Source organism: Microtus pennsylvanicus, chromosome 13 (assembly GCF_037038515.1).
Source record: "Microtus pennsylvanicus isolate mMicPen1 chromosome 13, mMicPen1.hap1, whole genome shotgun sequence".
NCBI lineage: Eukaryota > Metazoa > Chordata > Mammalia > Rodentia > Cricetidae > Microtus > Microtus pennsylvanicus.
This window is the reverse complement of record NC_134591.1, coordinates 36,229,894-36,257,036: the sequence shown is the minus strand read 5'-3', so window position 1 is coordinate 36,257,036 and position 27,143 is coordinate 36,229,894. Positions and strand designations below refer to the sequence as shown.

The 27,143-nt window shown below is 46.6% G+C and overlaps 1 protein-coding gene across 3 annotated transcripts in view; it reads right to left on the bottom strand.

Annotated features, from left to right (window-relative positions):
* Nucleotides 1-4,360: 4,360 nt before the first annotated feature.
* Nucleotides 4,361-27,143, bottom strand: part of Pgm1 (phosphoglucomutase 1) — a 57,760-nt gene continuing 34,977 nt past the window's right edge. For all 3 annotated transcript variants that reach the window (XM_075945167.1, XM_075945165.1, XM_075945166.1), the window contains exons 4-11: nt 25,981-26,106; nt 24,869-25,059; nt 23,440-23,594; nt 21,346-21,461; nt 14,564-14,699; nt 11,312-11,495; nt 9,003-9,137; nt 4,361-4,983 (exon numbers count right to left, since the gene is read on the bottom strand). In XM_075945167.1, the coding sequence (XP_075801282.1) occupies nt 4,894-4,983; nt 9,003-9,137; nt 11,312-11,495; nt 14,564-14,699; nt 21,346-21,461; nt 23,440-23,594; nt 24,869-25,059; nt 25,981-26,106 (1,133 nt within the window). In that variant the 3' untranslated portion in view covers nt 4,361-4,893. The remainder of the gene's footprint in view (nt 4,984-9,002; nt 9,138-11,311; nt 11,496-14,563; nt 14,700-21,345; nt 21,462-23,439; nt 23,595-24,868; nt 25,060-25,980; nt 26,107-27,143) is intronic.

Sequence of the window (27,143 nt, the reverse complement as noted above, 5' to 3'; positions counted from 1 at the left end):
CAACTTCTAAATTACAGTCATTCTCATACCCACATGGCCGAGAATGGCAGATTTATTAGTGGGGAGGTGTCATTTAAGAATGTGATACTTGGCCAGGCAGTGGTAGCACATACCTGTAATCCCAGCACTCTGGAGGCAGAGGCAGGCGGATCTCTGTGAGTTCAAGGCCAGCCTGGTCTACAGAACAAGTGATACTTTCCAAAGATGACCACATTGACGTCCACCAAACACATTCTCCTCCAGTATGTCCTTGGGAATCCATCAAGAAGAGGCAGAATGCAACTTTCCTACCCTTGAACATGGGCTGGCCTGAAGGACTTGCTAGAACCAACTGGTTTTGGTCAAAGACATTCTATAGAATTCCAACCTGCTCCCTGCCTCTCTCCTGCAGCCAGCATCATGCTACATGGGGAAGCCATAGGAAGGCACACAAGATCCCATGGTCCCAACTGAGCTTCCTGTGACGGAAGACATGGGACTGGGTGAGGATTCAGCCCATGTAGGTATCTCAGCTACTCCGGGGTTCTCGAGTGAAGTCGCAGACACTGAGGCAAATACAAATTATCTCCACTGTGTCCCACCTGACTTCCTGCCCCGTAGACTCTGTGAGCATGAGATCAGTAATGTGTATTTGGGGGTGTTCTTCTACCTAACAATGGTTAGTGCTATACACAGAGTTCCCACAGCCCTCGCGTGGGTGAAGGAGACGAGCTGGCCTTCTGCACTGACGCAGCAGGGACTCCCAAAGCTTCCATTTCTTTCTCTGGCCTAGGAGTAGCTCATTTATCACGGTGTAGAACAGAGTCAGCCGGGAAGCAGTGGAGACAGAGATTTTCTTAAACATTAGCCCAAAAGCTCCTCGGATGAGTCTTCCTGTCACCTGGAGAGCAGACGTGACTCGTGGAGACGTGGCAAAGCTATCAGCCCACACCCTCCAATCCAACTTAATGGATCTAGGTGAAGCTTTTGCATCAGATGAAAACCAAACCCAGGGCAGCATGCGGGCGGTTATCAAGAGGCTGTGCCATAAACACTGACATCACTCGTTTGCATAAGGATACATCAGCATCTCATTCTGGTCCTGAGAACCAAGAAGGCCGAACCCCAGCCTTCCAAGAGGGCCTGAAATGGGAGGTCCAGGGTCAGGTACCTGTCTTATTCCAGTCTGGGTTTCTCCCCATGAACTGGTTTCAAAGAATGCTTTAGCTTGGTCCTGCTTTGGTAATTCTTTGAGGGAAAATAACTTGTTTCTGTAAGCAATAGAAAGAACTCTTCTGCAAATTGACCCCGAATTTTCAGAGCAATAAATGACAATACTTGTAATATTTAATAATTGCTCCACCTCCCTTGCCTCTCTTCCTCCTCCTTTCTCACCCTTTTGCCCCAAACCTACCTCCTATTTTCTCAATGCAGATCTTGCTGTCTTGCCCAGGATGGTCCTGCACTCTTATACTCAGAGACATCCTTCTGCCTCAGCCTCCTGAGTATCTGGGACTACAGATGTTTACCATTGCATTCAGCAAATTAAGTCTTAGTCTAAGGGATCCCGATGCATGTTTCCTATCTGCTACCAGGATCCCCTCCCCTGGATGTTTTCTTACTTTCAGTCTTGAGTTCTTGGTTGTAATATTGAGTTGGAAGTGTTATCCCAGCCCACCAACCACTTGGACTCCAACTCCCAGCCTGCCAAGTGCTGACCCCTCCCTGGGAAGGGTCAGGACCACTCCCACTGGGTATTTAGGAACACATGGTTTGGGTTTGGTGTGTGCTCCCTCTGTCTTTCCCCTGCCATGTTCCCGACCACCTGGGACCACCTTCTATTAAACACGGGCATTTACTTTGGTTTAATCTGGTCTGATTGGAATTCTTTGAGCCGGTGGAGAGGCGCTGTTAGAAAATATTTCTAACACTGGTTAGCCAGGAAAGTTGGTCACTTGCTTGGGACCTCTAAGACAGACATTCCTACTTCTCACGTCAGAAAAGTCGCAGCATAATGAAAGTGCCATGCGTGAAACCAATGCAAACACACGTGCTAACAGCTTTTGAAGAACCAGGCATGAAGTTAGACCATGAGAGAAGGCACAGAACAGTCTGCCTGCCACAGAGCTCTAGGCAGAAGTGCAAAAGAACATCGGTTAGTGACAATGTGGGCTCAGGAAAGTGTCACAGGGAAAGAACACGTAATTAGGGACACAAGGAAGATCAGGGATGGAGGGCACAACTGAGGAGGGGCAAGCAGAGCAGACGGGAGGGTCTAGAGGCAGGAGCATGGCATTTAGAGGAAACTGCAAGTGTCTCAGAAGGCAGAAAAGGGAAAGAAGCGGGCGCAGAGAGCAGGCAGGCAGGCCAAAGGGATCTTTGTCCTGCAACATTCAAGAGATCAAGCGGAACTCGAGAGTATACAGCAGGTGGCAACTAGCAGGGTTCAGCAGAGGGTGAAGCCAGAAGGCCAGGAAGCCCTTCCATGCTGGGGAAGATGTGCACTGAGACCACCAGGGAGCTCTCTCTCATCCCACCCACTCTACTGTGGGGGTCAGATCACTGGTGAGGGGTGTGTCCCCTGCACAAGGGAACACGTTTTTGGGAGGACTGCTGGACAGCAAGGCTAGCTTCGGTATCATCGGTCTTGAAATGCATTGAGGAGCAGCTGGGTGGGCTCTGGAACAGAGGAGGCAGAGGAACCAAGGGAAACAGTGCTGAGGGAGCTTGGCCTCTGCTCTCCTCCTTGAGGGAGGCCCAGTGTAGGAAGCCAGGTCTAGTTGGGGTGCTGGGAAACATCTGAGCAGGAAACTGCTTCTCCAGGAAGAGCCATAAGTCAACATAAGGGGAAGGGGAAGTTTCCAAGCCGAGGGCCCCAAACAATTCTGACCCAATTTTCTCACAGCAATGCTCACCACACCCCAAAGAAAACAAGCATGACTCAACAATGATGCTGTTTGGGGGGGGGGTGTTGGCTGCAGCAGCAGGCCAGCCTCTCTTACTCCTCCTCCCACCCTCCTGCAGGCAGCCACCTAGCTTGGCTCCAGCCACCTCCCTCTCCCTTGTCCTCTCCTCAGCTTTCAGCTTCCAAGTGGAGTCAGGAAAAGCAGCTGAACTGTGGCTGGGGCAAACAGGACATTTTTACAGCTACCCTAGGGGCTGCAATACTGGGAGTGTCTGCAGCTCCTTCTAGAGACAGAGCGTTGTGGAGAGTCAACAAAACACAATGTCAGAAATGAGCCCCTGCTTATGGGAGCTGAGAGCCCCAGGCAAGGTGCTTAAACATCTGCTAGGTTTCAGCTGAGCTGATTAACGCAGGGATAATAACTTCTTAGTTGGAGGGTTTCTGGATGGCACACATCTCAGTCTCAACATTTACAACAGAATAGACACGGGGAAAATATGAATACCAACAGCAGGAATTGCCCGCCCAACTCATGGCATTCTACCTGTGCTGGCTCCGATGCCCCAGCGAATCCTACAGGCAGTTTGAGGGCAGTCATACATGTCGTACATGGTTTCTCTCCTCTGACCCTTAGCCAGCGTTTATTTCCTGGCAGACCGATACGTGCAGATGTTTCTTGGGGGAACTGTAATGCTACACTAAGCCTCTTAACACCCTGGGCGCACATTATCGACCTTTAATAAGGAGAATAATGTTTTCACACCTTCTGCGCTATTCGATGTAGTCTGGTAAAGAAAAGGTAATGCTGAGCAGTGGCTAACGGTGAGGGCGTGCTGCTCAGGGGGCACCCTCCTTGGGGGGTGAATATTTCAGAGATTGACGGCACAGGTTTATGCACCTAATGAGCCCTGCACCCCCAAAGTTAGAACTATTCGTGTCCCCACTTTGAAGATGAGGGGAATGGCATCCAAAGGTCAGCCAGGGGCTCAGGTATGAGTCAAACCCAGGTCACTTGGCTTCAAAGCCAGCCCTTTTGACTGCTGTTATCCTTGTGGGCTGGACAGCAAGGTGCAGAGGTTACTCAGAGCTAAGGGCCTTCCTCCGCCTCTTCAGCAGGCCTGGGGCAGCCAGCACTGCAAAGGATACACGTGGTTTTGTTCCACCAGCTCCACCAGATCTGAAAATCACCTTCTTCCCTAAGTCGTTCACCGCACCAAGCTTTCTTCAGTAACCCTGGGAGTATCCAGACGTTGCTGCCCCGGTGAGACTGAAAATTATAGCTCTTAAATCTAAGGACTGTCAACTTATCCAGAAATAAAGTCGTTCTGGCTAGGACATCAAAACTGAATATAATCCCCCCCCCATCAAATAAACCACTACCCCCAAACAAAATATAATCCCCCCTCCTGAAACAAGGCAGACAGTCTGTTTTATTTCTTTGTAGTTAAGAGTGAAGAAGACAACAGGCAACAAACAGTAAGTGCATTCTGCTTTAATGTCCCAAATATCGGTGCGGATGGGACCATGCGCAAAACAACACAGAGATCTGTGGACAAGCACGTCTCACTCTGAGGAAAACTGACTAGAGAGAAGGCACCAGAAACCGTACGCTGTCAGATGACATGTAAACATGGGGACATTCACAGTGGAGCGGGAACCTCATGATTTCACGGGCACACCCTACCGACAGGAGATGGCCTTACTGCTGACCCTCAGCCTCCAAACCTTTACATGGTGGTGTAAGCAGTATCTGATGCTAGGAGACCAAGGGGCACACAGCAGCAGTTGAACAGGGCAAGGGAAGGGACAGACGTGAGTGCGAGCTCTCAGGTCTGCCGTCCTTCTCCCCCACACAGTGGTAGTGCCTCACAATTGGCTGTTTATCAAGTGGGAAGTAAAAAAACCAAGTCCTAAAAAGCCCAGGCGAATACACTGTTTCTGTTCATGCTCTTCAATTGGTGGTGTGGATGGGTCCTGGGTGGAGGGACGTACCACGTCTGGCCATCTTTCTAGGTGATGACAGTGGGGGCAGTGCGTCCTGTCCTCTCCTGGAGCTGGGACACCTTCAGAGCAATGGAGATCAGGGGAGCCAGCATGACCTGAGAGAAACACAAACGGAACAACCTTTTCCATCACTTTTGTCAACAGATCCCTGGTCCATGACTCCAACCACCTACTCAAGGGCTCCAAGATACCCGAAGCTCTTTTAAGTTAATAAAGCGAACCCAAGCCTGGCTCCAGCCCTTCTCATTTCAGTTAGCCAACTCCAGGTCTACCCTGAGAAGCAAGCGACCAAAACATTCTGGGTATTTCCTCTCCACATCCCCCACATTCATCCCATCAAGTCCACGAGACTCTTATGCTGTAAATATTTTGCCAGGGTACCCACTTCTCTCCAATCCTCTGCCATGACTCCCCCTAAAACATGGTTCTCTTAGCTGGGTCCTTCTACATCGTCTGAGCTGATGCTCACATCTGTCAGATGCAACCCCTTCCCTCACAGCAGCTTTCACTGGGGACAGGGGTGGACCCCACTGTTGAAATGAATCATCCTTGACATCAGATAAACAAAAACTCCATGTAGTTAGACTGACTGTTTTACAGAGGAATACCAAAGGTGTGCAGTGATTGGACATAAATAGCCCAAACAGGGCATTTTCTTGCCATTACTGTCTTTCATCTCCATCAAATCATGCTAACTGGGAAAGTCGGCACCACCCGCTGTGACTACCACATGCCACTGTCCTTGCAGCTTAAACACAGCAGCAGCAGAGTAAAGGCAGACACTCCCCAGGTGGCTGGTGGTGTCTGCAGGCACGGAGAGAGCCCCAAACGTTTCAGTTGATTCTCCACCCTGGAAATTTAAGTTCAGAAGAAATATATTTTTTCATTCCTCTGCCTAGCACAGACCAGGCTTTAAACTTGAAGATAAAGAGAGAGCTAACCATTCCCACCTTCCCCTTTTCTCCTTCTCTATTATCTTAAGAACCTGTGGTGTGGCCCCTAGGGCCCTTGGATCAGGTTTTAGGGAAGTTAAAACTGTACACGGACGTGGAGATTGCTGAAGCTGGAACCTGGCTGCTGGAAAAAGTGTGGCAGAAACAGAGAAGCAGGCTCTTGTAGCTCCGTTTCTGTTTTCCCAGCTCCTTTTCAACAACCGCAACTGCGCACAAAGTATCTAGTCAAATTCAGACATAACAGTGAGGGTTGGCTGCAAGTACTGATGGAAAGCCAGGCTGCCACAGAGGGTCAACCTTCAGCTCTGCAAACTGAAAAGGCTCTGGCGCTCTGCTGGGAACAATGCAAACGTGCTCTACATAGACTTTAAAAATACGATAGACTGGGGGGGGGGTTACAATTAAACATTTAGGGTCAAAAAATCTGAAAATGGATCGCTCTATTTTACATCTTTTGTGTGTATGTGTATATACACACTTACATGAGCCAGATGCATACCACAACAGCACACGTGGTGGACGAGAAGACAGCTTAGGAGAGCCTGTTCTCTCCTTCCACTGGGTGGCTTCTGGGGTTCACATTCAGTGCCTTTACCGGCTGAGCACCTCACCAGCCTTGAAATGCTTTTGATTTTTAATTTTTAAGGTTTTAAAGATTTCTTTATTTTCTGAATATGGGTGTTTTGCTTTCATGTATGTAGCGGTACCACATATGACTAGTGCCTAGGGAGGGTAGAATAAAGGATCAGAGTCCATGAAAGTGGAGTTATAGATGGCTCTGAGCTATCATGTGAGTGCTTGGAACCAAAACCATGTCCTGTGCAAAAGCAGCAAGCGCTCCTAACCATGACATCACCTTTCTTAAAAGCTGATCGCATGTGCCAGCCCCAGTGAGGAAGCATTTTAAATCCACTCTCTTTCCAAATCCCTACAATGATGTAAAGTTATCACTGCACCATTTTATATACAAGGAAACCAAGACACAAAAACATGGAACACGGGTCTTCAGTGGCAGGAAAAGAATTTAAAATAAGACCTCACTAACTCTACAACCTAAATGCTCAAACCCACTACACTAGAATCTCCAAATTGGAGTTTTACAAGCTTTTATCGGGTACTAGGAGAAAAGAGGCTTTGTGCAAAAGTACATATGATACACATTACTTCATTTCTTTTTCACAAAAATTGGTTTATATTTGAGGTATCAAATGTAATTTTTAAAAATCTGGCTCCCTGCAGGATGATGAGGCTTATGAACGCTAGACAAGCACTCTGCCGTCAGGCCAAACTCCCAGCTCCCAACAGCAGCGATGCGGTGAAGGGACTACTACTGTCGAACCACCTGCCACAGCCAATCTCGTCACAGCTCTTCTTATGCCATGGTGGTGGTGAAGACATCAGCAATATGTTTTCTCAGAAAAATGTAAGCACTAAATACAGCATTACTAACTACAGGCATCACCTTGACTCTGAGTTCTCTCCTGCATCCTGCCTAACTGCAAGTGTCTACCCTTTAACTAACCCTTCTCTGTGTATGAGTTAAATTGTTTCTTTTTAGCTTCTGCAAATAAATAACCCCATATGGCCTCTATCTCTCTGGGACTGTCCTGTTTTGCTCAGTATAATGTTCTCCAAGATCACCATGTCGCTGCAAATGGCAGGACTCTCTTATTTTTAAGATGGGGTAACTTTGCCCTGTGTGACTTGGTCACACCTTTATCTCTTCATCTGTTGCATACCAGTGTGCTTCCTAGTCCCCAGCATGACACTCACCTCGGGTCCTCTTGTCAACAGCCAGTCTGCAGACATGGGGTCCTAACATATTTTGGCTTTCCTTTGCATTTCCCTTATGAACAGTGACAGGGCCTCTGTTCCATAAACTTCCCGGCCATTTTTATGCCTTTGGAAAACATCTGCTGAATTCTTAGCAGATGCCATTTAGATGAGCATCTTCCAGGGGACATTGTCTTGAGCCTTTTATGGTACAATATGAGTTGTGAACACCAAGAGAGCAAATGTGCCTTATCCCCTCCACACTCTGTGGATCTAAAGCTCTGGCTTAGGAGCATCGGCCAAGGTGAGTGCTGTGAGGAACACACCTGGGGACCTCCTCTGTGCGCCATTTATCCTCTTAGCTCCTCGGTTTGGTGACTATTCTGGAAGTCCAGGACCCCTGTTCATTCTTACATACTCCACAGGCACCCAACCCAGTACACTTTTCCAGCAAGACACATAAAATTGCCTGTCCCCGCTTGTCCCTGACCCTGACAAAGCTGGAACCAGCAGATGCTTTATCAGGGCAGGTGACCCAGCAAGCAAAGCGATGCATGATCAAAGACAGGCCAGACATCATGCAACGACTGATGCAAAGAACCATTCTCTTGTAACTGCCACTGAATAGAGCACAGGCCTTCCTGTGTCTCAGTGCCCTTATCAGTACAAGGGGGAATAACAGTCCATATAGTCTGAAAATTAAACGAATAGGAACTGGGGCAGGTAAGGGTGCTTGCTATATAAGTATCACCAGATGAGTTAAATGTCTGAAACCCACACAAAACAAGCTGTGCATGGCTGTGCACATACTTCGAACCCCAGTGCTGTGAGGGGAAAGGCAGAGAGAGGAGGGTCACTTGCCAGTTGCCAGCCTAGCTGCAGGCTCAGTGAGAGACCCTGTCAAGGGGAATAAGGTAACAGCAGGGCACTAGATGTCTTCCTCTGGCTGTCAGGAACACATAGGCATACATCACTACATACACCATCATACACACACACACACACACCACACACACAAACACAAGAGAGACAGACAGATACACACATACACACGTTAGAGAGAGAGACAGATACACACACACACACACACGAGACAGACAGACAGACACACAAGAGAGAGAGAGACAGAGACAGAGAGGATAAGATTGTTAACTGAATATATTTCTGCAGTGGGTGTAATCAACAACAAATGTTCAGACAAAGGTAATTATTACTGTGGTTATTATTGGTCATTTTGTTCTAACACACTAAAAGAGACAAAACAAAAGCTAGTAGAGCCGGTGACCTGATGGGTCATTGAGGACAGGCAGTGATGCCACAGGTTCAGCAGACCATAATCACTCCCTTGAACCAAAATAACGAACCAGGGTGCAGGACATAGGCATTACCTGGGGGTCCTGATTGATTTTGGCAGCGTCCTTCTCATAACTATCAATGTACAATCGAATGGTGGCCCCTGCACTCCCGGTGCCACTCAGTCTGAAGATGATACGAGAACCATCTGCAAATATAAGCCGCAAGCCCTGGAAAAAGATAAGCAAAGGGTTTTTCCCGGCGAATGCTGAGGGGGAGACTGCAGACTGGCAGGCGGGAGGGGTCCATTTGGAGACCCAACCTTATCCATTGGGGGATTAGATCCTTGATAGATGGCAGCAACCAAGCCCTGTGAGTCTGCCTTCTGTCAGCCTCTCGCTGCGTCCAGACGGAGAGGCTTAACTATGTAGGAGCAGCATCTCCAGGGTCATCTGGGAGATGCAATCTTGGTGGTTGCTGCTCTCACCCCTGCCCATTTCCCCGTGATTCATGGACTGGTCATTTCAGCTTGAAGCTTCATAAATACGTCAAGCTGCTGGAGGAGAACCTGGCTCAAAGCTCTGGAGAACACTGCAGGCAGATGAGAGAAAGGGCTCTGTAGAGCAGTGCGAGGGAATCTCAGAAAAGGGCCACGTGCCCTGGACAGGAGAAGCGGGGCTCATCCTAACCCAGCACGATCCAGTGGCCAGTCCTCTGATGACTAATAACCCGAAGTGAGGTCCATGCATGAGCAGGGCCTTTTTCTGTTTCCCTCCCTCCCAGTACCTTTCTGCCTTACTTAGGGCGAGACTGGGGGCTCCAAGACAGCTCTCTTTCAGCACAAGGAAGAAAGGCTGTCAGATGCTTGCCTAAGGGTCCTTCGCTCTTTGTGTGTCTATTTGTAAGATGCCAAAGACCGAGCAGAAGGAAGGACACGTCTTGCCTGGTGTTTGTCACTTCACAGTTCCAGCTGTGCCACTCCTTGGATTCGTTGTGAGGACAGCAGACAGGTCACACACAGTGTGTCCTCCAGCTAGTCAATGGGGAGGGCACATTTGCTCTACTCAGCATGTTTTACTTTCTAGAAGCAAACCAGGGTTGTCCTCACCCCAGGCTTCAACTTGTAGCTCCTAAAGCCTCCTCCCTGTGTTTACTGTGGCCAGTTTCTCTCCTACCCCGTCTCTCTCTGTGTTCTAGTTTCCCAATCCTACAAAATGGTACTGCTGTCTCCTTCCTTGTGGCATAGAGCACAGCTCCAGCTTCCCACACTGCACTGCCCTGCCCCTCCCTCGTGGGCGAGGTGCCTGCAGAGTTGGGACCCAGTGTTCTGAACTCTTAAGGCTTCATTACATCTCCCGTACAGCTCTGCTGACCTCTGGACTGCTCTCTCCTCTACAGGCCTCCTTCCTGCTAACTGCAAGACCTAAGTTACCATCATCCAGACTGATCCAGGGTCCTCATTCATGCCAAAGGCATGAGGCTATGCCACTTTCTAGAACTGGGCACTGAAGCTGGCTCTGGTATCCACCCACCATCTACTCTCTACAGGGGGCTTCCAGTCACTCTCCAAACCATCTCCTCCAAAATCTGGCAGATGCCATGTAAGGAAGCAAGCCAAGGCTCTGCATCCCTCCGGAAAAGCAAGCAGGGAGTTTATGGTGCTACAGCACCTTCGTCCCCTTCAGTTCTCTGTTTCCGAATTCCTAGGCATGACTTCATTCCCTGACAACAGGCACCAGATGTAAAAGCAAGCAGATCCTGGGTGCTGAATGACTTGGAGAAGAAGCAAGAAAAATGACCAGGCTGGAGCCTTAGACACCCATCATGAGAAACCCCAGCAGCCATCTGTCACCACCCAGGGTAGGCAAGATCATCGGCTTTGCTGTCCTACTATGTATTGCCTTGTCAGATGGCCACAGATAGCAACAGTGGGAATTCCTAACCAGGAAGCCTTCCTTAGAGGGGCAAATTCTTATCGTGAATCTAGAGCATACAAGAAGAGTGCATACAATGTCACTCATGACATCACACTGTTAGCATGTCGGAAGGAAAAGAAACTGATATCTAGGACCGCAGTAAGGTTTTTCTACAGCTTTAAGACTTTCCCAAACATTCTACATGGCATCTTGTGTATAATTTTAGGGCTTACAAAAATCCCTCGATATACAGACTCAGAGTTCTAGCATGGAGTACAGGGGGCTGTAAAGAACTGTGGTCAAAAAACAAAATCTTTTTCTCCCTATGAGAATGTAGGAGAGTCACATGTAACTGGGCAGAAAGTCAACTGAGATCAAAAGGCCCCAAAAACAGGTCTGCCAAGGAAACCTAGGGGCCTTTCTCATTTTTCTCTTGAGGCTTCCGAGACGATGCTCTGGTCTCTCTCACGTACTCAGTCTGTTCCTACCTGATTTTTTGAAACGCTTCCATCTACTGGATCACTGTACTCAAAATTATCGGCTTTCTCCACAGTGTAGACTTTATCGTTTGCCGAGAACTGCTTCCCCACAAAGGAGCGGTCCAGCATCAGGGCCTCCAGGTCCTTCATCATTTTGCTGGCACCCTCAGCTTCCACCTCCTCGTAGTCATACCTGGAAAAAGTGAAGTAGCTGAGACCCCTGGGCTGACGTCAGGGCATCCCAGGCAAGCAGACCACTGTCATCTTTGTGTGCCCATCCCCCACCCCCACAAACAAGCCATCGAACTTCAGGAGCTGGCAAAAGCTGTGAACTTGTCAGTCAGCAGGGAGAGTGGGTGCTGGGGATGAAAGAAGGGTTCAGAAGAAAGGGCAGGGCTGCCTGAATAACCAGAGAACTCCTGGTTTGGCTTCTCTACAGAAAGAGGCTTTAAGGTACTCCTCTACGGGCTTTGAGGAGATGCCATTACTGTCACTGATCCTGAGGAGGGAACGTGACCAGCTCTATGACATCCAGAGAACTCTATGTCAACCAGCACATGACTCAGACCCTTCTGCTCCAAATGCCTATCGCTCTTATGAGGTGAAGGCTGGGCCTGCCCTTGGTTTGGGGCCTGTGTGAAGCTGTAAGACTGTGGCTAAGCAAAGTTCCAGTACCCACAGGAATTTCCTAGAGCAAGGCCAGAATATCAGAGACCAGATAAGTAGGTGCTAACTAGTTATGCTTCAAACACCAGTCTCCTTCAGCGGGGAGTGTAGTCTGCTTTAAATTCAGCCTGGCAGAGGGATGCCTTCAGTGGATGATAAGGGGTCAAGAAAAGAAAACAGCTGTGTCACAACAAAATCCTGTGGTTATTATTTTTCTTTCAAGACTTGCTCTCAACATCTTTCTTGTGAAGTTAAAGACCTTGGCAGGCTTTCTTAACGTGATGGCACAATTCCTCTTGAAACAGTTAGAGGCTCAAGATGGCAGAATCCATTTGTTTGCTACAGCAAAGAAAGTACAAGATGTTCAAGATAATACATCTGAGACAAGAGGAATACTGGAGAATTATCACTAACTTATCTGGCTCCAGGAGTCTATGTAGCTGAGACAAAATAGTCCCCTCCATCCTGAAGCTGGCGCTTCCCCCAGTTAAAACGATAAAGAGCAAGAAATCACAGCCAGGTTTCTGTGCTTTCTGCCTGTGGTCTTTGGGTGTTTCGGAGGGAAGATGTTTAAATCCCAAACACAGAGGGCTAGAATGGAAAGAATTCTGGCTTTGTAACCAGACAGAGCAAGCTACGCCTCCAACTTCTGCTAGCAGCTGCCTTTACAGAAGGGCCAGCTGTCCTGCCTCTCAGAATCCGGGTTGCCTGATTAAATAATTGTCTTAAGGCTCATGTTGGACACTGGTGTGGAAGTTGACTAGCACTGTTGTTCAGTGAATGGAGGGTAGAGTGGGCTCAGAACAGGTCCTAAGTGCAGGTTCTGCAGACTGCATTTGTAGTCTTTGATTGGTGTAGTATCTGCTAAGTAGTGAAACTGTGGTGGAGTATTTCCAGTATGGAGGTGTGTTTAGGTGTCAACAGTGAAGATCTGAACACACTCAACCTGACTCCACTCTGGTCACTGCTCATCCACATATTCACACGGTGTCTGCATGACTCAGGTGACACACAGAACATAAAAACAAACATGGTGGTGTTTTGTGAAACTCTGGGCCTAGAGAGTCCCTGGCTGCTACTGTGAATTACCAGGTATTCTCGCTCCTTGAGGACAGTCCTGATTGGTTCCCAGGACTTCATGATGAACACATGGCAGTTTTTATTTATGCTTTCAACAAAATAATAATTTGATCAGAATCTTCTTGAAAGACTAACAAGTTCAAGTTGCTTAAGGTTGAATTCTTTTCTGAATTTCTGAAGACCATGGACTACCAGTTCTGGAATATACGCACTTTTTTTTTCTTCTAAAACATCTAGTCCAATGCATCCATTTTATAAAAAAAAACAAAAAACAAAAAACTAAGGGTGGTATGGGGAGCCAGGTATGGTGGTGCACACCTTTAATGCCAACATTTGTAAGACAGAGGCAAGTAGATCTTTGTGAGTTTGGGGCCAGCCAGGGCAAAATAGTGAGTGAATCCCTGCTTTAAAAAAAAGAACAATAAAAATAAAACAAGAAATGTAACTGAGGCCCAATGAAATATATCCAGAATTTTCTTACATATAAATGCTTTATCTAATATCCCTTCTCATAAAATATTGAGATTCAGGGAAACAATTTTTCAATTTTTACACTTATTAAGGGATAGTCAAATTAGAAATAACGAAGAACACTACTGGCAAGAATGAATTTTGGGGTGCTAAAAGTAGAGCCCATAGCCTTCCGCATGCTGAGCGCACGGACACTTCACTCCAGCTACACCTCCAGCCTCACTCCTCATATCTCAACACTTCTTAAAAATAAAGGCATATATGGTAAAGAAGAATTGTTAAGTGTTCTGAAATACTGTTTTCCTACAGATTTACCAGTACCTGGGAGAAAGAAAAATACAGAGTAAATATTGGTTGGACCAACGGGTGAGATGCTGACCAGTATCACTGGGTCCTATTTAACGAGTCAGAGAGTTGATCTGAACTGAGCACTAATTGTTTCCAGAATTGAAGGAGACACATTTCCAGGCTTTCTGAGCTCCAGAGTTTACACTACATCTTCACTTAATCCTCTCAATAGCCAGACCAATATTCCTCTTCCTACAGATGAGAAAACTAATGACCTCCTAACTCAGAAAAGAAATAAAATTCATCTACTCCTATGACTCTAAACCCAGTGCTATTATTTTGCCTATTCGACAGGTACATTTAAATGCTTATTCTTTTGATTAAGCTAGCTATTTTTTTTTTCGAGACAGGGTTTCTCTGTGGTTTTGGAGCCTGTCCTGAAACTAGCTCTTGTAGACCAGGCTGGTCTTGAACTCACAGAAATCCACCTGACTCTGCCTCCCAAGTGCTGGGATTAAAGGCATGCGCCACCACCGCCCGCTAAGCTAGCTATTTTTAAAAATCCTTGTTCTTTATGGTTGGCTTAAAAACTGACTTCATCTTCATCCTGATCAGATCATATTCAAAGTCACCAGTTAAAGAAGCTGGGTGAACTCGGGTGTCCGTGACATTACAGACAAGATAGACACTGTCCCTGAGAATTGTCTCTGTCCACTTCCCCACGATCCCTCGAACCCAATCCGGACTGTGTCTGACCTGGTAAAGAAGTTCCGACCAAACTTCTGCCAGTGATCTTTGAGGATGTCCTCCACACTTTGCTTGCGGGTGGCCAGAATGGAGAGCCAGGCCAAGACAGCCCACAGTCCATCTTTCTCGCGAATGTGATCGGAACCTGCAAGGCAATGAGAAAGCTGGTTTTTTCACAAGGCCTTGAGAGCAAGCCCAGTGGTATATAGGTACCAAAGCAGTCAAGGGGCTCCTGAGGACTCCAGGACGTGAAAGGATTCACGTGTTCAATAAAGTGGCACAATACTGACAAACAGTGGAAGAAACTTAGGAATCAGAGGGAGATGCCAAGAAGTATCTGCGGGATGCTTTGGTAGAGCCTGGTGTATCAATTATCAAGTATTAGTGTGGGAGGAAAAGTCCCATATCAATCTTAAATAAATAATAGGAAAATATGGCTATTGTAAATTTTCAGTAAAGAAAACAGCCTGCAGCACCGTGGAAAAAACAAAACACCCAGATAGCGATGTAAATACAGGTGAGACTCGAGCTAATAAAGCCTCACTTTGAGCCTGTGGTAAAACAACGGACGACCTTTAATGATGTTAGCATAACTAGCTCATACTATAAAGAAACTTCAGGGCTTTTTTTCCCCCTTAAAAAGAAAACAGTTCAAATCTAGAAGTTTAAAACTCTGCTAGGCATGATGGTGTACACATATCATCCCAACACTGGAGAGGTGGAGGCAAGAAGATCAGAAGTTCAAAGCCAGCCTGAGCTATATGGGGCCTTGTCTCAAAGAAATGGGAAAAGGTGGGGGAAGACTGAAAGCCTTTAAATACTAGAAAATATCTAAATGTCTTTTTACTCTTGAGAGTAATACATACAGGTAAATATATTGTTCAAAAAGAAAACTGACAAATTTATCTACTTGAAAATGCCTATTTCTATACAGCACTATAAAATAAATAAAATTAAAAGTCATTGATATACTTTAAAGACTACCTATTTACAATTGTAAAACAGGTATTAACAACACTCAGTATAGAAAAAAATATTATTAATAAGAAGAAAGCAAGAACAAAATTTAAAAAGTATACCAAAGATACAATAGGCAATTCATAAAAAGAATAGATTATTTTGTAATTAATCAATATAACAAAAAGGCTGGCATTGTTTTTAAGAAGATAAATTAAAACTAAGGTGAGCAACTGGTACTTCTAGACAAAGAGCCACAGATTTAAGTTAGAACCTTGGGGTTAGGGTTATAAGGGAAATGAGATTCTGTTACAGTGCTCTTGCATTACACTGGTACCACCCCTCTGAGAAGCAGGGAGGCACAAAGTATCAAACTCTTAAGGGAAGCCAATAGTGGGCAAGCCTGTTCTAGGACATCTATCTTTAAACCAGTAATGTCTGGATTAGTGACTGGGCACAACCTGCTTTTTGCTGAGGTTCTTGCTAAAATCTTCACCAAAATTAAGAAATTATCTCCTTTTGCATGGGAAAAAATTTTCACTTTTATCATTTTAGCTTTTTTAAAAATCAAAACAAAGTACACACCACAGTAAACCAATTTTCTGTTTCCTGAGAACCCCACGTGGTCTTTAGAATCATGTTTCCCATACTGCCTCACTGTGATTTCTTTACATGTCTTCTTGTCCTCCTTGCCTTTTCACTTGGTCTTGTTTCCCTTGGTGTTTCAGAGTATCTGGAATGACGCTGGCCACTGTGTGGACATGTTTAGGAGTGCCTTTCCTTCCTGTCTTCATTCTGGGAGTGCCTTTCCTTCCTGTCATCATCCTTTTAGACCCAGCCCAAATATCCTCTCCTCTTAGAGACTAGTTCCCAACTTCGCAGAGCAGTTCTGAGTTCCCCTTTCCTTCTCCTACAGCAACCTAAGCAAGGTCTCTGAGCCCCTCCTATCTGTTCACACTAACCATGTGCTTCTTAGAGACTTGTTATTTTTGTAATTAATTCTGATAACCAGCATAGCATATTTAATTTAGCAAGAAACAGCGGATGTGTGCACAAATGAGCAAGTTAATTCATCCACTCCAGCACTTTCCCTTTTTCATTCAAAAAATAAATAAACATTTTCTTTCCAACATTTTTCTCTTTGATGGATACTTCTTTTAGACTGTTTTTGTTAGGGTTTCTATTGAAGATAAACACCATGACCGAAAGCAATGTAGGGGTTTACTTCAGTTCCCAGCTGTAGTGCAGTGTGAAGGGAAGCTAGGGCAAGAATTCAAGGCAGGAACTGGAGCAGAAGTCTTGGAGGAATGTTGCTTACTGGCTTGATCCCAGGGCTTGCTCAATCTGTTTTTGTATACAGCCAGGGCCATCTGCCCGAGGGTAGCACCACCCATAGTGGGCTCAGCCCTTCACCATCCATCATTACTAAGGAAAAGTCTCTACAAGCTTGCCTAAAGGTCAGTCTAATGGAGGCGTTTTCTCAATTAAGATTCCCTTTCCCAGATATGACTAGGTTTGTGTCAGGTTGAAAAAAATCAACTGGGACAAGAAGTGAAGTGACATCTCAAAACCCAGAAGCTGCAAGTGTAGAGACAGGCAGTGCACTATAAGGCTTTAGTTAATACATTTTGAAAATACCTACATAACTTCATTACCTACAGACTTTTACTTTTACTGCTATTTCAAGGAATAAGCAGCTCTCGGCCTCTCATGACTGTTACAAATGAGATGTTTTGGAACAGTTCATTCTGAGGATTCTGGCAGTTTCCCCGATACACTAGAGATTCATGATCACTTGGAATTATTTATCTGTGTACCCCGGACTTCCCTTTTTGTTTTGGAGGGGTTTTCTTAAGTTTTATTTATTTATAGGAGCATATGTGTGAGCCTGTGAGTGTTTATGTGCACCGTAAGCATGAAGAAGCCTGTGGAGGCTGAACAGGGTATCAGAAACCCTGGAACTGGCCTTACAGGAAGTTGAGAGCCACCCAGCATAGGTGGTGGGAACTGAACCTAAGTCCTCTGCAGAAACAGTTGAGTACCCTTAGCTGCTGAACATCTCTCTAGCCCCATCTGTGTTTTACAGGCAGGGTCTCCTTGTGTGTCGCTGCCGGGAACCTGTAACTCTCCTGCCTCCACCCTCAAGTGCTCTGACAACTGCAGGTGTGTGCCACCACACCTGAGACCTCCTTTTAAATAAAGTAAATTAATAAATTAAAAGCGCACATTAACTTCTTTTTTCTTTTTAGGGGTGCGGCGGTGGGTGCTAGACTAAAAGCATGGATATGTTTCCACTTCTAAAAAGAAACGTAGGGTTTTTTCTTCCTTTATGGAAAATGAAAATGAAGTCTAAAAGTCTTAGCAACTCTGACTAGGCTATCTGGAAATAACCGCGTCATGCACTCACTACCATACACAAGCATCGGCCTCACAAGACAGCAGCGTGCATTCCGGCCTGCTGTGGGCTCTGCGGTCTCTTGTCTGTATTAACCTCGCATGGATGAGAACTCAGCTGATCTGGCTGCCCGCAGGAAGGCTGGATCAAGTCTACTCCTTCAGTGTTCTGATGCACAGCAATGGTTCCCAGCAACAGCGAGAAATGGCTGGCACCTCTGCTGCTAACCTTTCACGGCTGTGGCGCAACAGAAAGTCCTTTTCAATAAAGGACAGAAAAGGCCAACTTGAGCTGCTGTTTCTAGGACATTTGGGTCTAAATCAGCTGCTTTACTTTTTCAAAGCCTCTACTTTGTCATTTGTGAAAAGGGAGAGACGGCTGCCCTCTCCCACAGATGCAAGACATCATCCTGCAAGCCAGCAAGTGGAGCCTTACAAACTGTTCTGTCTCAGAATACAAATGCATGGTGCTCTTTGGAATAAGGGAAAAAACAGAATTTTTAGGGAGAAAGTAATGTTTTCCATTTACCATATTAAGCTTTCAAAACATAATTTCTTTCGTTGTGCATAGTGGGGAAAAATGAAAAAATATAATCCAATAAGCTTTCTCCTCTAGGTCGTGGAAACACACCTCCCCAACCCTAACGGTACAAGAATCCAGGTTCACTTAAATGTAAGGCAGAGAAGCCACTGTCACCCAAGTGGGGAGAAAGCTAGTGCTGGGCTTCTCTCCAAGTGTCTCCATTCTCGCTCCAGTGCAGGGCCCTGGAGCCTGTGGGAATCCTGCCCTTTCAGCATCTTGCAACACCTGTCACTGCGCTTTGGCTTAGTCAGCAGCTTGTGGTAAGGACAAACTGGGCTCAGTCAGGGCATGCTCTGGGTCATAGGTAAGAAAAATGTCAGCCCCGGCTGCGGGATCCAAGAGTTAACGGTGTGGGGATTTGGTTACATTTACTAGTGCTTGGGCAATTTGGGAACTGGCCTGGCACTGCCTCTGCCCTATGACAGCCTGAGACGGGGTGGGGCAGCTGGAAAACGGCAGCGTGGACTTCTCCGAAAGGATCACTGTCATGTCTGTCTGCCTGTGTCTCTCTCTCTCTCTCTCTCTCTCTCTCTCTCTCTCTCTCTCTCTCTCTCTCTCTCTCTCTCTTCCCATTCCCCTGAACATGCAGATCTCTCTGTATGGAAATTTCCATGCATCCCCAGTAGCCTGACAAACATCTGTAAATGCCGTCACCACACACTCACCCAGGACAGCACCCTTGACCTCTGTGTGCTATGGCTACCATCTCCCACGACCATACTCTACTTTTGACTATGAGCTGTGGCCACTGTTGGCTCAGGGCAGTTCTCAAGAAGGGTTGGCCCAAGAATAGCCAGTTCCTAGCTGTGTGGTGCAGGCCTATCTTGTTTCTCTTTCGGTGTATCAACTGGAAAGGACTGGCTCCCCAGAAAGCCTTCTCTAGCCCACTCCAGCACTTGAGGGGCTCTTCCCTAGGAACGCCCAGCTCTCCACTTAGCACGTCTCCTGCACAACCTCACGACCGCTCTAGAACTGGGTTTGCTTTCTACCGAGCGCCTCTGTTGGGAGACAGAAAGTTACTGGACATGAATATCACTTTCTATTCAACAAGCCAGAATCAATGGCAGCATGTTCCAAGTACCAAGGTGTGTCTCCCATCCTTGCAGAAGAGCACAGAGACACGGTGAGGAGGCAGGCATGCAGGTAACAGTTAAATACAACCAGGGTCTAAGCCTAGTCCCCCTAGGCAGTCTGCCTGCAACATCTCCAGACACGGGATGCTGCTATCTTTCCTGGAAGCACTGTGTAGCTGAGCTGAGGATGCAGCGTCTGCCTCCCGTGCCCAAGGCTCAGTTCCGAGCATGGAAATGGAAGAGCGGACTGGAAGGACGGCTGCTGCTGCACCTTGACCTACAGGCCAACTCTGAGAACCCCACGGGGAGGACTATCTCACAGGCAGCAGGCATGCAGTAACTCACAGAACAAAGTGGCACGGCCCACGTTCTGTGATGGACATGACTAAGCAGTCATCTTATATTCTTTTATTAAAGACTCAGAATTCTGGAAAATCTAGTGTCCTTTGGGACATTGTTCAATCGTCAAATTCACCTTCCTTCCTTTTCTTTCTTTTTTTTTTGTTTATCTGTTTGTTTGTTTTTCTGTTTTATTCTGTTTGTTTTTTTTTTTTCAGACAGGGTTCCTTGGTGTAGACCTGGCTATACTGAAATTCAAACTCAGTGATCCACTTGTCTCTGTCTCCCAAGTGCTGGGCTCAAAGACATGGGCCACCGCTGTCCTGCTTCCCCTCTCTTTCTTAGTTCTCGATTCCATCAGGTCAATTTGCTATCAAGAAGCAGTCGCTCTCCCAAGAGGTGTGAACTGCTTAGAACCTCATAAAAAGCTGCCTCAAGTCTAACAACTCCACTGCCCACCATAAACTCCAGGTTCAGAGGAAAGGGGATCAGGATTTGGTCCTTACTAGCCAGCATGAACTGTACTCTATTGCAAGGCTTGGTGAATGCTTGGTTTTGACCTTTGTTTTACTAAAGGGTATTCAGACAGTAATAAAGGATCACAGAGATGAGCCCCTTTACTTTAAAACGCTGGACAGAGAGAATGTAAGACGTAGGACTCCTTGAGTGTCTTGCAGCCTGGCTGTCTAGAAATGAGCACAGGCCTGTAAGATGTCTGGAGAGGAGCAACTGATGCAGGTGCAATGGGACAGTAGGGAAAGTCATGGGGGAGGCCAGAGCTCGGGTCCGTGTTTGGACTGGCAGAGGTGAGAAGAGAAAGCACAGAGATGGGACTCAGACCACCAGACCCCACTCCATGCCACCCATTCTCCGGCTCTAGTCCACACCCAGGCCCGCATGCCAAGGCTACACGTTTACATTTTTATCACCCATCAACTTGGTCTCACCCTCAAGGTCTCCTTGAGTTAAGCCTGATACATCATAATTTGTTGCTACAGAAAACTTGGCTCCATGAAAGGAAAAGATTTAATGACATGCCAAAACCTTTTCTTACATAAAAACAAAATAAAACAAAAAAACCCTGACTTGTTCTACCATATTTCTCCTTAGAAATGAAAACATTTGCAAGGTTTCCTTGGCCACTAAGGGAAGAAAACTGTGTTTATCGTGTGTTTAATCCATAGAAACTCAAAGACCAAGGCTGCCAAGGAGGTCCTCAAACTTCTGTCTCAGTAGCTGTGCTCCTCTGGAAGCTAAGCCAGCCCTCCTGTCCAAATGTGCCCACTGTTTTTCCAATGTGTATACTTCACCAGGTTGTCGTAAATAAACTCTGTCTTGATTTAGGGTTCGCTGGCTCCCGCTGCTATTCTAAGATCTAGACAGTCTAAACTTTCCCCTGAGGCAGAGGTTGTGGGAGAGAAACTGCTAGCGTGAGCGCGACTTACCAGTCCCGAAGCTCTCCTCCCCACAAAGGGACAGTTTGCTCGCATCCATCAAGTTCCCAAAAAACTTCCAGCCAGTTGGGGTCTCATACAAAGCGATCTTTGTGGCGTTTGCTACCCTTCAAAGGCATGAAATCAAAGTTACATCCCCGCAGGACTGTGGGCAGAGCAGCCATCTGTGTAACCAAGGGTCCCATTTAACTTTTCTTAGAGGTAGACAGAATTCTACGTATGGTGGAAAATCAGAAAAGAAACCTGGCACAAGGGGCTCTTCTTTATGGACTCAGAGGAAGGTGGAGAGGAGGGGAAGAAAGGATTTGTTCAGATCACACTGTAATACTTAACAGGAGTAAAACAGCAGGCTTGGGCATTTAAACCCACGTGTCTGTGTGCAAAACACATGTACAAGTGTCCCTTAAAGAGCCACAGAATGGCGTCTCCATGGGCTTATTGACAGTGATGGGTCAGCATTTCACAGGGAGGTACAGAGCAAGTCACACAGGCAGATGACCCACAGCCTGTTCTCAACTTCCAGCCAGTGCTTCCTCCTTATCACCAGACGTCCCAGCTGCAGGGTCTCCATTCCCAACAGCCTCACTCACTACGATAAGCAGCCTTGTTCTCCATCAAACCTTTTACTCCTTCCTCTATAGCTTTAGATAGCGCAAGGCCCTGCAACAGACTCCCCGCACTGAGAAAACCGTGAAGGAGGGAAGAACTTTGGAGTGACTTTTTAGCCTGTTCCCCCACCAAAGCCCTTTCTGTTTGCATAGTTGAAGCTGCCTGATAGTTTTAATGCAGCCTCAGTGAGGTATCTATTCCAAGATGCCTGACCCCTTCTTCCAAGCAAAGCTGGGTGGCTCGTGTCTAGATTCTAACAGGGAAGGAAACCAAATCTATGATTCTGAGAACCATGAGAACACTTTTATTTCAGATAAGGTGTTTCAGTTTCGATTCTATACAGGTTATCAATTTTTCCAAAAATTCTAATCAAAGTACTTCTGAAGAGACACAGAAGGCATTTCAGAGCCACCAGAGTATGGCACCAAGCAGTTGTGAGCTCCAGGGTTGCATCTGGAGGCAGAAACACAGGCTTCGGGAGCTGCTCTGGGTCAGCTGTGTGTCCCAGTGGGGCTGGCAACTCCTGACTCTCAGCTCCTCACTTCTGAAGTTAGGGTGCCAGGGAGGATCAAAGGATGGAGAACATGAAGAACTCCACAGAACTCACCTTCTGTCCGGCATTAATCATTCTTTCCTTAGTAACTGAAGTGAAGCCAGCAGTAATTCTGTGACCACCTAGCAGTTGGGTGCCAAGGCTGCGTTCAAATCCTAACTTAGCCATTTCCTAGCCGGCTGAGACTAACAGCCTCCTTGACTTTTTGACGTCTACCAGTAAAGTGGGGCTATTAACAGCATTAAATATTAACAGCATTTAAGGAAATGACTTACTCAAATATGTAAAGTATTTATTGTCCTGAACAAGGGACCACTCCTAAGCTTAGCTGCTATTGTGTCTAGACCAATACAGTCCTCTTTTTCATGATCATGGCCTTTTACTCATTCACTCTTGACCAGTTATTTAGCAAAAACTTTCTTCTGAGCTCCAGACATGTTCTAAAAGCACCCCGCTTGTTATTTCTTTTCATCTTTAGTTGTTTTACATGCGCACTGCTCAACAAAAACGATCCTGCACAGCTCAAGAATCATGCCTTGCATACAAAGGCAGTGCCAAACATTCATGTACTCACTAAAATTCACTTACTTGCTCATTTAAAAACAAAAACTGCATGTGTGTATACCCTACAATATGTAGGCACGTTGTTAAGCAGAATCTAGGATACTGAAAAAACAAAACAAAATAGTGCTTTCTCTGCAGAAGTGATAGGCTAGTGGAGCAGTCAATCAAACAGACGGAGTTGTCAGAAACCAGGGTGGTGAGTCTGGTCAGGAGGAGCAGAGGATGCTGGGAGAGCTCAGAAGAGGGCTAACCCTGAAAACAAGACGCTGCAGCACTGGCTAAGCCGAAGAGCAAGGACACATGCTCCAGGCAGTGAAGAGCATGAGGAAGAACAATATGATCCAAGAACAGAGACCTACCGATCCAGGGCGCCACTTGTGGGCATGCTGCGTGCAAAGCCACGGACCCCAGTCTGCTGGAAATACGGAATGCTGAAGATGTTGGCAGCGATGACAGCCACAGAGTCAGAGGGGTTCACAAAGAACCCGTGCTTGCCTAGAATCATGTTCCGATCCTTTGGAAGAAGAGAGACTCAAAGTAAGGACCTTTTAATCAAACGGTAAACAAAAGCAAACGATCATCTGCTGAGTGCTAGAAAATTCAAAATGGACCCTATCCTCACACTGGGCTTTAAACACTGGACTCTAAGTGGATTTGTACAGCGCCGTTTGACCAAAGGCACCTCCGTGCTCAAGAGTTAAAACTGGTTTCAATTAAAGTGCAAGCACAACCCCCCCTCTGAGCTAAACTCTCTGTTCTCCCTCCAGGGGCCCACTAACTTTAACCTCCTAGACCTTCCCAAACTCTGGAACCAATCACATCCCTCCCAGAGGAGGGGAAAGGATGTACACGGGAGGAAATGCTGGCTGCTGACGCGGTTTGACAGGTCTACTGGGCATCCTTTGAGGAACAAAGGCAGAGTTCTTCAAGGCAGGACTGCTAAATCATGCCCCCACCCCCCCTTTTGATACTGGACCCAACAAGAAAGGCTGCCACCTTCGCTGTTTCCGAGGTGCCTCATGAGCAGCTGCACTTGAGCACCAGAGAACGTAGGGGAATGTCAGCCCAACGCCAGCCCAACGCCAGCCCGCGCTGCACTGGAAGATGCTCTGTGACACGGTACCTGCCATGAGCCCCTTTCATTTCCCTAAATCTTGATATGGGGGAAATTAGTTTTCAGGAAGCCATGACTTGTAGCTGGTAAAGCAACAAAAATAAAAACTCAGCGCGATAAACAGAGCGCTTGCTGTCTACGACACATCTAAGACATAATCATCTTTGTTTTCACATGTTCACCAAGCTAAGGAGCAATTTATACACAAAATGTTCACAGTAAAGAAAGGGTAAAATGGTAATCCTTTTAACATAATCGTTATATTGGCTCTAAATAGTTTCACTATCCAGCTAGCATGAATGCAAGGTTATATTACACGCTGAAAACCTTCTCTGGAGGCTAGATGGCTAACCAGGGGCTGGCTAAGACCCACCTTAGGACAAGTGTCTAAGACTCCAACAGCTTATGAAGCATAGTCATTAAATCCTAACTGCACCTAAGCCCTCCTACTCAGCAAATTTGAGCGCCTGAAATTAAGTGCATTGGTTACACTAAAACTCTTGTTTCTGCTCAAGGAGGGTCTTTCACTTACTTGGCCTTGGCCTCTGGCACAATAAAAGGCCCTAGAGAGCCACTCAAAAGGCTCCTGGGGCCCAGGCAGAAACTGTTCATTTCCCCCCAACATCTACAAGGTCCAGTTTGCTGAGGATTCATTTAAATGTACTTAGACTCACCCCGTCACCATCAAAGGCAGCCCCAAAATCATGCTCTCCTGACTTCATGGTCTCCACAAGGTCAGCAGCATAGGTGAGGTTGGGGTCAGGGTGGTGGCCTCCAAAGTCCTCCAGGGGAACACAGTTCACTGCGGAGTTTGCGGGGGCACCAAGCTCCTCACAGAGGATCTTCTTTACATACGGCCCCACAACTGTAACAAATTAAAATATGAATAGTAGAACATCAAACTATATAAAGCTTTTGAAGGTTGAAGGGTGGGCCGAACACACTTTGGGGCTAAGAATGGTGTGGACAGCTTCAAACCTTTCTCATGCAGGAGGAAGTAGACTTGTTCTGTTAAAACCAGGGGGGCAACAAGGACCCAACAGAAGGCTGGAGCCCAGCAGGAGAAGACTTCCTGAGGGAGGTCTGCAGTGTGCCAGGACGCTCTGACCACTGTCAGGTCTCACAGACCCACGAAAGGGCTCGGGCACAGGCACTCTTCCCCAGTGCGTGGTTCCACACCCCTGCCACTCAGATATGCTACAGTTTTGAACTGTTGCAGAAAAGGCAGAAAACCTAGTCATGCATTTTCGTGTTCTATATGAGGGAAAGCCTCACAGCTTCGGTTCATAGACATGGTTGTCCCTCCTGGCCCGGTCAAACAGCCCACGGAGGAAGAAGATGGCGTGGAAGCTACACATCCTGCTGCTGCTGAAGTTAATCTTCAGCTTGTGCTTGCCCTCCGCTAAAAGAAGGAGTAGTGGACATGGGTGGGTGGGGGTGGGGCTTAGAACATATCCCACGGGGCACTAGCAAGCCAATGGCAACCTTCAGAGAGAAGAATGGAAGTGACCTGCCGAGGGACAGAAAAGCATCCACAACAGCTGCATGGTACTCTAAGGCCAGGGCTTCCTGTGAAAACACTGACCTTCACACCAGCTTACCGAGAGGGACAGCTCTGCTGTTCTGCACGCCTACCGTGAGATTTGTAGCTGTGTAAATATGGGTCTGAAATAGTTGTGAAATAGCTCTGTCTAAGCCACTGGAGGCTTAGGAAGAGGGTTGTGAAGGCGTCAAGGCACACACAGTAGAGAGTAACCCCCATCTTTGCAGATCCACAAGTCTGTACCTCCATGCATGGCGTCTATGCGGATCTTCAGTCGGTTGGGACCGGACAGTAGCTCCTTCAGTGCATTGAAATCAAAGATGTTTCTCAGCATTGTGGCATAGGCCTCCACCGAGTCCACAATCTCCACTGTGAGAATATTAAAAGGAAAAACAAAACATATCCAGACATATTATACTCCAAACTAACTATATTTCTATCAACCTTCAGTAACCATTCAAAAGGGCAACTGTGACAGCTGTTACATGTCATCTTAATCACACTAACAATTTTCCTTGGACATAAATATTACTCATGTGATTTTATAGGCAACGAAACTCAAGGTTTAAAAGTCAGAACTTGCACAGCTAGGGTAGGACACTTGAATTCCCAGCAGAGGCCAGATGAACTCTGCTATGTTGCCACTCACTATCCCTACACATCCCCCAAATTGTTTCTATTTTGACATCATGGATGACAGAAAAAAATAATGTCATCTTTTCAATTTTATTTTCCAAGGTTAAGTAAAAGGAAGAAGAAAAACCCGCTGTCTGCATGTACTACTAGTGGCTAAAACTAGAATTGTCTTTGCTCGGGAATTCTGTGTATATTCAATGCATGAGGAGTCTATGGACCTCTCTAGTGGTGGCTTCCAAACCTTAAGAACATGTGACACTTTGTGTTTATTGCAGTACAACTGGCAGCCCCTGGTGCAGTCCCTAAAGTTGTTTGTGTTTGAGGTACAACTGTCAGCCCCTGGTGCACCCCCTAAAGTTGTTTGTGTTTACTGAGGTGCAGCTGTCAGCCCTGGTGCACCCCCTAAAGTTGTTTGTGTTTGAGGTACAACTGGCAGCCCGTGATGCACCTTCTAAAGTTGTCCAGTGGAAAATAGACAAGCTGAGCTAGGTCAAATACAGGCCACAGAGGTCTCTTAATATGAACTCATCGTCTTCTTAATATGAACTTATATATGTTTACTTCATAGATCACTGCAATACCTTGGCATTCAACAACAAAATGTGACCAATGGCTCCCTTTTTGGGGAGTTTCATGATGGAGGAAGGTCATTGGTTAAAAAATAAAGAAACTGCTTGGCCTCATAGGTTAAAACATAGGTGGGAGGAGTAAACAGAACAGAATGCTGGGAGGAAGAGGAAGTGAGCTCAGAGGCCATGCTCCCCTCTCCC